This window comes from Dromiciops gliroides, chromosome 1 (genome assembly GCF_019393635.1).
Source record: "Dromiciops gliroides isolate mDroGli1 chromosome 1, mDroGli1.pri, whole genome shotgun sequence".
Taxonomy (NCBI): Eukaryota; Metazoa; Chordata; class Mammalia; order Microbiotheria; family Microbiotheriidae; genus Dromiciops; species Dromiciops gliroides.
Window position 1 is genome coordinate 516625026 of NC_057861.1, and position 14755 is coordinate 516639780.

The window sequence follows — 14755 nt, forward strand, 5'->3', positions numbered from 1 at the left end:
ATAAATAAAAATAAAGGATGCAGAAAGAATAATCTAACACTCTATGATGTTCTTCTCATGGCATGCCCTACGCAAATGCCAGCTAGACCTTAATCACTCTATATCAAACAGAACTTCAATAAACAGATGAGTCTGTGCTGAACTCTAAGAATTACTGATGTACTATCTATTCACCAAGAGTCATCAGAAGTTCTGTCCACTGATATATCCCCTCTCGCCACAACCTGGAAGCATGGATCTATACAAAGACCCATCAACTGAAAAATGCCCTTCAGCCCCCCTGGAAGAATTTGTTCCAGGATATAGATGTTTCAGTTTCACCCACAAACCACAATGCTAAATAGCCCACCCACCAATGGAACTGGACACCTCTGCCTCTTGGACTGTACCACAGTGCCCTTGGTAACACAGAAAAAGAATTTGAGAACTAACACTCTGGCCTGTAGCCCCTACATTATTTCCAGGTCTTCCAAGACACTCCAGATCAAGATTCCATCACACCAGTGATTCTCTTCCAATAATGTACCCATTTGGGGTCTTCTCTTGCTTTCTTGGAGGAGGGAATGTGCTGTGTCTACACTTCCTGCCTCATCTACTGTATCTTGTCAGTCTGGATTTGTAACTGTTAAGGGCTAAAATTCTAGCTAAACTGTCTAAAATATTTAATGAGTGGTAGCCAATAAATTATAAGCTTTAGCAAGAGTTAGACTTTTAAGCGTTTATTAAGGAGAATAAGAATTTTGGTAAAGAGAGAGAAAGGCCTAGATTCCTATCTATTAAAGGGAGAGCACATTTCTAGCTCCGCTCTCCACCAGCGTCCTCAGGAAAAAGAGCCTGAGACCGAGCGCCAGTCTCTTCCTTCCTCCTCCCACTAGCCTGCGTCACTTCCTGATGCCAAAGAAAAGACTCCTGGTCTTGCCCTCAAAGACCTTCACTTCATGGGCAGAACTCTTCTACAGTAAGTCTCCAGCAGGTGGCGTTATTCCAATCGTTATATAACAGACCCCAGCCTCTCTCTGGTACTACTGTCTGTTACCTTCTTCCCTCCCTACAAGGTATGGCAACTGAACATGTGAGCTGGAACCTCTTATCTGGATTCCCTGATTTCTTCATCTTCTTCTGGGTTTGAAATCTTATACACGTGTTAATCTCTACAGTCATTGTTGGTTTACGCCTTTTCCTTGTCCTACCCGTCTTCATTCACAGGGCCAAAACTTTCTGCCAGCTTAAGACTGGTTACAAAATCCAGTTGCTTCTATTCATTTTTACTCCAAGAGCCCTGAGTGCTGATTCTGCATTTGTGGAGTTATTGGACATGGACTTAATTGAATAAAGTTAGTAAACCTTCAAAGGAGAGTGTGAAGGCACAGATAAAGGTTCTTTGTAGTGAAAGTATACTTATTTCTCCCTATGATCCTTTGACTCCTAAACCTAATTTCACTAATTTGGGACCTAACTTGTAATTGGCTTATGACACAGTTTTAATTTGCTGTGTATATTTACTAGCTGCATTGCTAAAAGCCCCTACACTTTGTCCACTCTGACTGCATGCTCTGAGAGTCTACAATGCCTGGCAAAGAGCCAACACTGCCAAGGTAGCACCAAAGCTGGAACATTAAGGAGCCCTTTACCATCCTGCATCTGGCGAGAAGGCACATAATAATGGTTCAGAAGTTCAGGAGGAAACACTCCAACCTTGCTTCAGTCAGCCTTGTTTTGAGGCAAAGAGGAACACTCCCAGTGTCATCCATCTGGCCCCCCAAAAAGACCCTCATACACACTAAACCCCCGGCCAGCAAAGCAGGCACTGATAGTCCTTGGGTTGCTTTATTGTCTCCCACTCTTGGCTTATGCCTAGAGACATTCCTCCTTCATCTTTCAGGGATCACGTAAAGCCCTGTCTGGGCCTCACTCAGGCTCTGACTTTCCTCCTCTCTCCTGGACCTAATTAGCTTTAGCCATGCTGTGCCTATTGTCTCTAATCATTGCTGCCTACTCACTGATTGCCAGTGCTGGTAGCTATCAATACAACAATGATCCCTTCTAGGCACAATCCAAACAAACCAGCTGGATAGGCAACAGGTCAAGTTTGGGCTACTGGTACCTACTCCCTTTGCTTCATGAGCCATTGACTAGAGCTAGGACTAAGCACTCTGTATCCTGCTCCTCTGAGGACAAAGGACAGGCAACTTTGCAATAACCATCTTATTTCTCTTGAGGAGAGCAAATCAGGTCACTGAATCACATGCCATGCTGCAGTCATAGGGTCTCCTCCTCCTATGAACTCATGAACCATCGTTCCAAATCACTCCACCAGGGAGCCACACTGATATCTTGATGAGCAGGGGGCTGTAATTCAAGGATGAAATGAAAGGGCACGCCTCAGCAACAGGAAGTTCATATTCCCCCTAGATCTCTGTGTACTGACCAAGACTGTGATTAGGGCCTGTGGCTGCTGTGCCTTGGATAACAGGGCTTCTTATCCTCCCCAGGGTCAGGAACTGAACCATGTGCCTCAACAGCTGGGAATCCCTCCCTCCTGTGGTCAAGGCAGTATCAGTACCCTTGAAACAGTGTAAGTAACTACATTGGTAGTACTAATATTAGCAGAACAGGCCTTTATGTCCTTCCTTTGATAAGAGTGACTCCATTTCAGGGAAAGGAAAATAGTTATCTATAATTCTCAGAATTTAAGCCCTTCCCCCACCCTACATTCACACTCACAAGGATATCCACAAATAACTAGCATGATCTGTTCCTTCCCTCCCAAGTTCAACAACTTACCCTATTTTTCTTGCAAAGTTGTCCACAAAGAGAAAAAAGGTTTACTTATTTTACTAGAAAGGCCCATTACATAGTTTCAAAAATAAGGCTTTTTCCCCTCAGGATACAAAAAGTCTACTATATGCTAAATTCAGGGGAATCCCTCCTTTTGAATTCCCCTATAATTATATGTTCCTGAATAAATGTTCTTCTGATTTGTGAGAATATGTTTTCCCTCATGACCAGTAGGTAGGACAAACATTATTACTACATTTTACAGATTTAAAAATAAATCAAATTTATTATTTTAAAAGAAAAGCTTGTACTTCCCTGAGAATTTTATTTTTAAAAATTTGACTAAAGATTGCTTTTAATTCACCCTCTTGTGAAATCTGTTACTGATAGGTATTAATAGCTGTAATAAACTAAGAAGATCAGTATAACAAAGATTAATTTTGATGCACCATAGTGTGTAAACACGATGCTAATGAACACATTTCCTAATAGACATTTCCTATTTGGGGTCATTAGTCCAAATTCAGGCTCTAGCTGTTACCTTCTATTATATATACACAGATACAACTATATCAATTATGTAAAACAGGCCAGTGGTCCATGGCAAAGATCAATCATTGAGAAATTGATAGATTAGAGTTCTGATTACACTTCCAGTGTGAAGAATAATCATCTTGTTCTAAAAATGACACTGAGTTGATTTCAGGATCACTACATGAAACTATTAACTGAACTTCCCTACTTTTTCAAAATGAAAGAATTGTGAAGTTTTACATTATTTGGGGAAATTAAATATAATATCATCCACTAAGTGGTGCTAATGACTATGATAAAGACAGAAGTCTTTAGTTTAAGCAAATGCATACATGACTAGATTTGTTTTCCCATTTAGTTGTTATGATAAATGTGATAGAATTTTAGGGTGAATACTCCCTAAATGTAGTCTAGATAGGATAATCACCCACTCTTTCTACTGGACAATTTTCCTTGCTCATTTTCCTCCCAGAATCTATGATAGAGAGGAATGTTCTGAATGAGAAGAACTGATTTCATACACAAGAGAATCAAAAAGCCCTTCCCTTGGCCTTTTCTGTACTTCTCTCTTCCCTTGCAATTTTTGAGCGAGGAAGAACTATGAGCCTCCAATAAAGGGAGGAACAGAGGAGAGACTGCCATGTATCCCTGAGAACATGATGCCTATTTCTTGATCTTAGGTGAATGAGAATCCAGAAATTCAATGAACCATGGTATGACCTTGTGAGCTTTGAAAAGTCCCCATCAGAGGTCACTTGGGCAAATGGCCTCAGTAGCAGAGACCACGAGAGCTGGCAGCAGCAATGATTGAGCTTGATGAGGAGTGACCTGCTTGACCCAGTCCAGTAGTGAAATGACCCAACAGCTGAGACACCCTGTCCTGCAAGAGGATAGCCTGAGCATGCTTGTGACACATATACATTCACAAACACACAAATCCATATTTTAAGGTTTCCATTATTAGAAAACAAAAACTTGGAGAAGACAGACATCTAACTTACTCAACTATCTTTTCTCCTTAGAGTGCTTAGCAGCACATTACACGGTCCATCCTAATTAATCTCGTGTCTTAACTGCAAATCTTATTCTAGAGTGTCTTCAAACACATGAACAAGTGGTTTTTTTTCTAATTCTCAGACTAAGGTTATCATAGCTCAACAAATTGGGGGCGAAAGCCATTAACACCAAGATGACATCATCAATAGCTGCTTACATGCTATCTTGGCTATTGGACCAGGAAGTCCTTGAGAGTAGGGACTGTGGTTTTGGCATTTCTTTGTATTCCCAGTGCTTAACACTTAGTAGGCACTTAATAAAAATGTAATATCTAGACCTGACCAACATCAAATGAGCTGCCTATGAAGTAAATCCTCCACTTTCACAAAATCTCACAAAAATCATAGTAATGGCCAAAGATTGGGCAACCATTGGCAATTATTCTGATTTGGTAAAAAAAAAAAATGTGCCCTTTAACTCAAAGGACATCTAGCAGGTACAATCCTCAGCCTGGAGTCAGGAAGACCTGATTTCAAATCTAGCCTCCGACACTTAAAAGCTGTGTGACCCTAGACAAATCACTTAACTTCTGTTTGCCCCAGTTTCCTCATCTGTAAAATGGAGTTAAATAGCACCTTCCTCCCAGGTTTGTTGTGAGAATCAAATGAGATAATTATAAAGTACTGAACACAGTGTCTGGCTCATAGTACTCACTATGTTAGCTTTCATTAAATGTTAGATTTCTGGAAGAAAGCCACTTACCTTGACGAATAGGTGCATGCTGCCAGTCGTCGCCAAATTTGCCTCCTAAATTCCGTCCCTGGTAGTAAGTTTGTTCTTTTCCAGCAGTCTATGGATATACACACACACACACACACACACACACACACATGCAGAAATAGAATCATCCTCTTCAAGTTTCACTATTGTTAAAAACTGTAATAATAGTAGTGGTGGCCTTGATGTTATGACAGATTGCATGCTATATTTATACCCAATTTTCTCTTCATGGCTCCAGGGTAGCATTAAGATTTCAGGTTTTTTTGAAGTATGTGTTTGTGTAGGTGTTAACAAGTACTTTGTAACTTCATGAAAACTGTACTCCACTCCTTGTCTTCATTAACTCTCATAATCCTTTACCAAGTGTGACAATAAAATGTACTCTTCCCTAGGCAGCTGCATTAGTCAACATATTTTTAATATTATTAAATCAGGAATTATCTAGTTTCTTCATAGCCTGCACATATAAACATGTGTTCAGTGCAAGCCACCACTGTTCGTTTTATAGACGTAAGGATATACTATTACTGAAATGTCTCTTGTAATTCAGCATAGTAATTTTGCCTCACACATTTCTAATTTAAGGGATGCAACACATTTTCTTGTTATAAAAAGAGATATCAAAACAATAAAATGCTAAGTGCTTTATGGAGGGAGTTTAAGAATGAGATCAAGATGGCTGTACAATAATCAGGATTTTCTCTTTCCTGAGAACTACATATGTTATACCATTCTTGTTTTTTTTTGTTGTTTTTGTTTTTTTTTTGTTTTTGTTTTTGCAGGCAATGGGGGTTAAGTGACTTGCCCAGGGTCACACAGCTAGTAAGTGTCAAGTGTCTGAGGCCGGATTTGAACTCAGGTACTCCTGAATTCAGGGCCGGTGCTTTAACCACTGCGCCATCTAGCTGCCCCTGTTATACCATTCTTGATGGACCCAAAGCATACTGATACTTTTATCTACCCTCTATTCTTTCTTTTCTTCTCTGTATCATTACCACAAAGTGATATGTGGGTGACCATGATCAGTTCTAAAATGAGGAAGTCACAGTGGAGCATAGCAAGGAAGAAAATGTCTTAGGCTAAAATATTCTACTTCCTTCCCTACCCCCATTTCATGGACTGACCTTTTTTAAAGTATATAGTAAGTTGAGGGGGGAAATGGGATTGAAAGTGATATTTTAAATATCACATCCATGTATTAACTACATGGGGATCCCTAAACAAAGAAAAGTATAAGTGTCTGCTTGTATGTTGAAGTTGTATCTATCACTGAGCAGAGAACCCCCAACTCCAAATAAAAATTTTAGAAATTTGGTATGGGAAGAGTAGCATAAAATGATCTAAGTATTAATGCAATTAGTGTTGAACATACTACTAATTTTCACTTTTTATTCAAGTATCCAGATTCAGACTGTCTGGAGCCAAAATATTTTTATGCTTATCTAACACAAAAAATATCCAATGAAAGAAGATAGTGAGATGAGCTGCAATGGAAATACAGTTTAAGCGAAAGTATCTAAAATGAAATGCATCCTTCAGCCCACTGACCCCTCACCAAAAGAAAAAGAAATCTGACATACCTTGCTTGTGTCAGCAGTGCAAATTCTGATTTTTGATCTAACATCGAGAAACTCCCCAGTATGGGGCACTTTGTTGGGAATGCTGTTATAATATGGATGTCCTGCTCTTTCTCCCTCTTCTTCCATCCATGGCTCATCCAGACTTTGCCTGCTGTGAAGATAGGATTAACATTTACTTTAGTAAAGAATATATGCTTGCAAAGCAATCAACTAGTATAATGAATATTATTCATTCCTCTAATAATATAGTTTCATCACCCACATACTCTACAGTGTACATGGTCAACCAGTCATCTCACACTATATTGATGACCACTTTCCTTATGAAGCAGCTGCCAACTATTTAAATGAGTTGTGCTCAAAAAGGTTCAACTTTACAGTTTTCTTCTTGTTCTATACTGGTAATATAGTGCATAGGGCCATGCTCCATCCTACATACTCATCCATACTCTCTATCTCAGTCTACTCCTAAAATGCATGATCCTGGCTCAAGCTGAAAGTGTACCCCATCTTTGTATCCACCCCTGCTATTGTAGGAGGGATGAAAAAATATGTTTAAAGAGACAATCTGAGTGTGTTTCTTCTTTTCTCAACCCTTTGATATCCTAACTCCTCGTGATGTATATCAATCAATCTATCATCAAAAATAAGCATTTATTAAGTGCTTACTACGTGTAAGGCACTGTGTTGAGCACTGGAGAGAAAAAGACCAAAAAGGAAAATAAAAGATATGGTTCTTATCTCAAAGATCTTACTTCCATTGGGAGAGACAATATATAAACATGTAAATGCAGAATAAATATGAAATTTAAAAAAGGTAATTAAATGCAAGGTGATTGAGGAAGAAGGGCACCAGTAGTTGGGGGAATCAGAAAAGGCACTATCTGCATTTTTTTAGTAACAGCTTTATTTTACATATTATCTTTATTTTGCAATATATCCCCCTCTCAGAGGGTTATCACTTATAAAAGAAAAAAGAAAGTTAAAAAATGTCTACCAGGGGATTTATACCAGGAATGCAGGGCTGGTTCAACATTTGGAAAACTATTAACATAATCAACCACATCAATGAGAAAACCAACCAAAATCATATGATTATCTCAATAGATGCAGAGAAAGCTTTTGACAAAATATAGCACCCATTCCTAATAAAAACACTAGAAAGTTTAGGAATAGGTGGAGCTTTCCTTAAAATAATAAACTGTATCTACCTAAAGCGATCAGCAAGTATTATATGCAATGGAGATAAATTAGAGGCCTTCCCAATAAGATCAGGGGTGAAACAGGGATGTCCATTATCACCCCTATTATTTAATATTGTCCTAGAAATGTTAGCTTTAGCAATCAGAGAAGAGAAAGGAATTAAAGGAATTAGAATAGGCAAGGAGGAAACAAAACTATCACTCTTTGCAGATGATATGATGGTATACTTAAGAAATCCTAGAGAATCAACTCAAAAATTACTTGAAACAATTAACAACTTTAGCAAAGTAGCAGGATATAAAATAAATCCACAGAAATCATCAGCATTTCTATACATGACCAACAAAGTTCAGCAGCAAGAGATAGAAAGAGAAATTCCATTTAAAGTAACAGTAGATAATATAAAATACTTGGTAGTCTACTTGCCAAGACAAACCCAGGAACTCTATGAACACAACTACCAAACACTCTTCACACAAATCAAATCTAATCTAAATAATTGGAAAGATATCAATTGCTCATGGATAGGCAGAGCTAATATAGTAAAAATGACAATACTGCCTAAATTAATTGACTTATTCAGTGCCTTACCAATCAGACTACCTAAAAATTATTTTATAGAGCTAGAAAAAATAATAACAAAATTCATCTGGAAAAACAAAAAATCAAGAATATCCAGGGAAATAATGAAAAAAAATTCAAAGGAAGGTGGGTTAGTGGTACCAAACCTGGAGCTTTACTATAAAGTGGCAGTCAGCAAAACTATCTGGTACTGGCTAAAAAATAGAGTGGTAGATCAATGGAATAGGCTAGGCACAGGAAATGCAGTAGTAAATGACACTAGTAATGTAGTGTTTGATAAACCCAAAGACTCCAGCTTCTGGGATAGGAACTCAGTATTTGACAAAAACTGCTGGGAAAACTGGAAGATAGTATGGCAGAAATTAGGCATAGACCAACATCTTACACCTTATACTAAAATAAGGTCAAAATGGATACACGATTTAGACAAAAGAGGTGATACCATAGGTAGAGAAAGGAATAGTGTACTTATCAGATCTTTGGAAAGGAAAACAGTTTATGACCAAACAAGAGATAGAGTATATTATAAAATGCAAAATGGATGATTTTGATTACATTAAATTAAAAAATTTTTGTGCAAACAGAAGCAATGCATCCAAAATTAGAAGGGAGGCAGAAAGCTGGGAAACAATTTTTGTGGCCAGTACTTCTGATAAAGGCCTCATCTCTAAAATATATAGGGAACTAAATCAAATTTATAAGAATCCAAGTCATTCCCCAATTGAGAAATGGTCAAAGGATATGAACAGGCAGTTTTCTGATGAAGAAACCAAAGCTATCTATTCCCATATGAAAAAATGCTCTAAATCACTATTGATTAGAGAGATGCAAATTAAAACAACTCTGAGGTACCACCTGACACCTACCAGATTGGCTAAAGTGACAAAAAAGGAAAATAATAAATGTTGGAGAAGCTGTGGGAAAATTGGAACACTAATGGATTGTTGGTGGAGCTGTGAACTGATCCAACCATTCTGGAGAGCAATTTGGAATTATGCCCAAAGGGCGATAAAGCTGTCCATACCCTTTGACCCAGCAATACCACTTTTGGGTCTTTTTCCCAAAGAAATCATGGAAAGGGGAAAGGGACCCACATGTACAAAAATATTTATAGCTGCTCTTTATGTGGTGGCAAGGAATTGGAAGTTGAGGGGGTGCCCATCAATTGGGGAATGGCTGGACAAGTTGTGGTATATGAATACAATGGAATACTATTGTGCTGTAAGAAATGATGAGCAGGAGTTCAGAGAAACCTGGAAGGTCTTGTGTGGGCTGATGATGAGTGAGATGAGCAGAACCAGAAGAACATTGTACACAGTATCATCAACATTGAGTGTTGATCTACTATGATGGACTATATTCTTCTCACCAATGCAATGGTACAGAAGAGTTCCAGGGAACTCATGATAGAAGAGGATCTCCAAATCCAGGGGAAAAAAAGAGCTGTGGAGTATAGATGCTAAATGAACCATACTATTTCTTTTGTTTTTGGTGCTGTTGTTTTTTCTATTTTGAGGTTTTTCATCATTGCTCTGATTTTTCTCTTATAACATGACTAATGCAGAAATAGTACTAATGTTATTATGTGTAAGTATGTATATATATATATATATATATATATATATATATATAACCTATATCAGATTACCTGCCGTCTAGGGGAGGGGGGAGGGAAGGGAGGGAGGGAGAAAAATCTGAAATTGGAAAGCTTGTATAAACAAAAGTTGAGAACTATCTTTACATGTAACGGAAAAAATAAATAAATTTAAAAAAAAATGTCTACCAGTAAAGAACATGAAAAGAAAATATATTCTACTATTCCTAAATCTGGTTCCTGAGGCTTAGCCCAGGAACTCCTTACAACTCTAGCACTGCCACCAATTCCTACCATCTCTCTTTACATGATCCTTTTATCTCTTGAGGTCATACACTTTCTATATTCCTGGTGATGCATTCTTTGCAGGTGCCTCAGAAATGTGCGAGTTTTCTATCTGGGTGAATCTACCTCTCTATGTGTAGCTCCTCTCCTCTTCATATGTCTCACATTTCAAATGATAAGCTTCATCTTTTCATATGCCCAGTGAAACTAATTTTTCCTAGTTACCTCTTCCATCAAACAAAGTTTGATGGGGTGTTTGTTTGGGGAAGCGAGGTGACACAGTATATAAAACACTGGCCCTGGAGTCAGGAGTACCTGAGCACAAATCCGGCCTCAGACACTTGACACTTACTAGCTGTGTGACCCTGGGCAAGTCGCTTAACCCCAGTTGCCTCACCAAAAAAAAGAATGAAGAACAAACAACAGCTGTGGTATTTGAGTGTATGAGTAGGAATGTGTGCATGATTATGGCCAAGGTCTAAATATTTGAGTATCCCTATAAACATTGTAAGATCAAAAAGAGTGATGGTGACTGATTAAGAAAAAGAGTATATATGAAATATGAAAGAGAAGAAGTTATGTGTAAGGGAGAATAAGTGACATGAAGTTCGTGAGTAAAAGCTATGTATATGATAGTTCAAATGTGATCAGAGAGAATAGAGCTGAAAATTTAGGGGAAATTAGGAAAGAGAAAAGACACATGGAAGATAAGTTAAGAAGGCTGAGATAACTAGGATATTAATATTTCTAAAGGCTACATTTGAGAAACAAAGAAAGTGTCATGGTACCAAAGTCACCTCCATGGAATTTTAACAATTTCAAAATATTTTCTTTTTATCTTCTAAATGTTCATGATGCTGTCCCAAAACAGCTGACTAACACTGAATGGCTTTCAAGCATTTTGGGATTTTAGGTACCTCTATTCTGATTGACCAAAAACTGTCTAAAGGGAAGATGATGGGATGGTAGGCCATTCCTTTAGCATTTAGCATTTCCACTTCTGCCTGGTAGCAAACCAGTTAGCAATATTTTCAATGGTGACTTTTAGAATATGGTCCTACAAACTTTGGGAACTTGAATTCTCTATCCTCATCTAGAAGAGATGACCTAAAAATAAATGACCTAACATCTTCTGGGCCATCCAAACACCATCAAATAATAGTGCCCAAAACAGTAAAGGCTTGGTTTGCCCAAGTTACTTCAAGAATCTACATTTAGGGGCAGCTAGGTGGCACAGTGGATAGAGCACTCGCCCTGGATTCAGGAGGACCTGAGTTCAAATCCAGCCTCAGACACTTGACACTTACTAGCTGTGTGACTCTGGGCAAGTCACTTAACTCCAGTTACCTCGCCAAAAAAAAAAAAAAAGAAAGAATCTACATTTAAGGATTCATTAATCTAGGGAACCAAATTCCAAATGTGAAACAACTGATGAAAGAACCAGGAAAAAGTTCTCTTTCACACAAGATGGCTAAAAACTAGCATTTACCTTTCATGAGACTGTTGAGAGCTGTCAGAGACCTAAGGTATCATCTTGTTCAAACTCTTAATTTTGCAGAGAACTATGATTCCACAGCCAATTAATAGCAAGGCCAAAACTAGAAGCCAGATCTCCTAATTCTCAGTCCTATGTCCTTTTTATTATATTATGCCATCTCTTCAATTTATAAAATCTAGAATTTGTTCCCATTCCAACATGCAGTTGAATTTTTTTCACACACAATGTGAAATCTCTTAAGAAAACATTGCCAAGATATAATCATTGACATCAGACACTCTGTATGGTAGAAAATTTTCCTTCTGGAAACGTAGGAATAAGAGTACCACTTGTTTGCCTCTGCATGCAAGTGCATGTCTTGATATTTCTTTTGATGAATGAAAAACAAAAATAATACTATTCAAGAAAGATAAAAGATTAAAAGGAAAAGAATGCTCTATATTATCATTAAAGGCAATATAAGATGCCTATATACCTATACCAAAACCAATATCGTGACTTGTTTACCAATTGCAAGAATAAAAGATTAGGACTATGTACCCATTTTTGAAAAGGTGAATTTTAGAAAAGTAAAAGGAAGTACAGGCTAAAAAAAATTCTCAAATTGGTTCAGAAAGGTTTATGAAGGCTTACAGATGACTCACATATAATAGTTTCTTTTTTTGTTTCTTTCTTTTTTTTTTTTTTTGGTGAGGCAATTGGGGTTAAGTGACTTGCCCAGGGTCACACAGCTAGTAAGTGTTAAGTGTCTGAGGCTGGATTTGAACTCAGGTCCTCCTGACTCCAGGGCCGGTGCTTTATCCACTGCGCCACCTAGCTGCCCCTATAATAGTTTCTTAAGGGAAGGTTGAAATGTTGAGAGGCAAGCCATCCTTAACCTTGTGAGTTTCATATTGTGGATTGCTTCCATGCTCTACACATTCACAAGTTCCTAAGGTCATAGCTCTAGAACTGAAAAGGAGGCCATCAAGTCTAAAACTTTCACTTTACAGATGAGCAAGATGAGGCACTAAAGGAGAAGAGACTTGCCCGGGATTCCAAAACTATGTCTGAACTTGGACTGAACTCAAGCCTTCCTCCCTTCATATCCTAACCCCTAGGCAATGATGTCTCTGTCACAAGCAGGGCATTAAACCAGGTGCGCCTTAGCACCAACTGACCCGATATGGCATTTCTTGTTTTATCTTATCTTCTTATAATATAAGGAAACTGTGGACAATTAATTTTAAAAATTAGATAATCTTCAGCAGAAATGGGGCTTATGTAAGGTGAGGAAGGATTAAAATATAGGTGAGAGCATTGTTTTGGACTCTAAACTTCCAGAAGGCACAAAATGTCAGATCAATAATTTCACAGAGTAGCTCGCATGAGGCCTCTTACAAAGAGGGATTTTTTACAAGTTGCTTTTTAATGATACTAATAAGATAAATTCAATGAGAAATGACATGAACCTTGTGAGAGATTATGCATGGAAACATTCCATAATTGCAGGGTCCATTCCAGGAAGAAAAACAATTACAGTGAAATAGTTTTTTATGTAACCTTGGTCACTATTACTGTGGCTTCCAGGAAAATAGTTTTCCAAATGTTGGAAATATAATTCATATGTTAGCTCCATTTTCTTGTTGCCTTAGGCCATTATAGGGACTCTGTTCATCAGAAATTTAGCAGCCTTAATTCAAAACACAATACTAAAAATTGCTCTCCCCTTGTGTGCATTTTTAAGAACATTGGTAACAAAGCATCTTGTGCTTTTTTACTCACCAGTCGTGAAGAGCAGGTATCTTTGTAGGACATTGTAAATACTGCTTGAATCGAAGTTCAAAAGCTTGACCTATAGTGCTGATAACGTCTCGAGCCAGACCGTCAGAGCATTCCAGAATGTGGCAGGCTAATGGAAGCAAGCAAGGAAGATAACGCTATCCATGCAGAAGGCTTTGTTTATACTATTCATGCTTTACCACAAATAAAACTCCCTAAAAGTAAAAGCTATTCCAAAGTGAGATGATTTCAAGAACCTTTTTCCTTTTTGTAATATTTCAAACTATTTCATATTTACTGTCATATGATAGCCTCATAAAAATCTCTAGAGGTAAGGTGTTAATACTATGAAATTCTTGAAAAATAATCACCATCGCCCTTCACTTAAACAATTTCTTGAATTTTAGACAATATCACAATAACAAAAGAATATAATGTTTTGCCTTTTAGACCCTTGGCAGAGGGATGGGAGTACTCAACTTTATGTAATTTAGCTGTGTAAGTGGTTCCAAATTAAGTGAAAAATGATACATCTGATTTGTTCATATAGAGACATAAACTCTTGAGGTTCCACAAAACTTTTTTGCTTATTTATTCATTTATTATCACAGTAATTATTTATACTTCATCAACTAGCAAGTTTCACTTCCTTTTCCAATTTTCAGGGTTATCAAAATATCAACAACCAAATAAAACTACTGCCTACGGATCATTTAAGGGTTCTTGCATGACTAGCTCTTCCTGCTTTGTATGACTCATCACCAAAAAGTCCCCTAATGGGCAACTAATTTCCCTAGAGCCCCCCAATAAAGAAGTAGGCAGAAAATATCTATGAATGTGCAAACAATATTAAAAACAACTCATCGGTAAGAAGAAGGGAGGAGAACAAGCACTTATTAAGTGCCTACTTTGTGCCAGGCACTATCTTAAGGGCTTTACAAATATTTTCTTATGTGATCCTCACAACACCCCTGAGAGATAGGTATTATGATTCCTACTTTAGAGTTGACGAAACTGAGGCAGATAGAGATAAAGTGATTTCTCTAGGATCACACAGCTAGTAAGTGACCGAGGCTGGATCTGGATCTTCCTGACTCCAGATCCAGCATTTTATCTAGTGCACTACCTACCTACCTAGGTAAGAATACTAAATAATGATATGAA

The 14755-nt window shown here is 37.8% G+C and overlaps 1 protein-coding gene across 1 annotated transcript in view; it reads right to left on the reverse strand.

Moving 5' to 3' along the window:
- SHC3 (SHC adaptor protein 3) overlaps positions 1 to 14755 on the reverse strand; it is a 173326-nt gene that overhangs the window by 28943 nt on the left and 129628 nt on the right. The window contains exons 7-9 of the mRNA XM_043979902.1: positions 13595 to 13721; positions 6669 to 6819; positions 5071 to 5158 (exon numbers count right to left, since the gene is read on the reverse strand). Of these exons, the coding sequence (XP_043835837.1) occupies positions 5071 to 5158; positions 6669 to 6819; positions 13595 to 13721 (366 nt within the window). The remainder of the gene's footprint in view (positions 1 to 5070; positions 5159 to 6668; positions 6820 to 13594; positions 13722 to 14755) is intronic.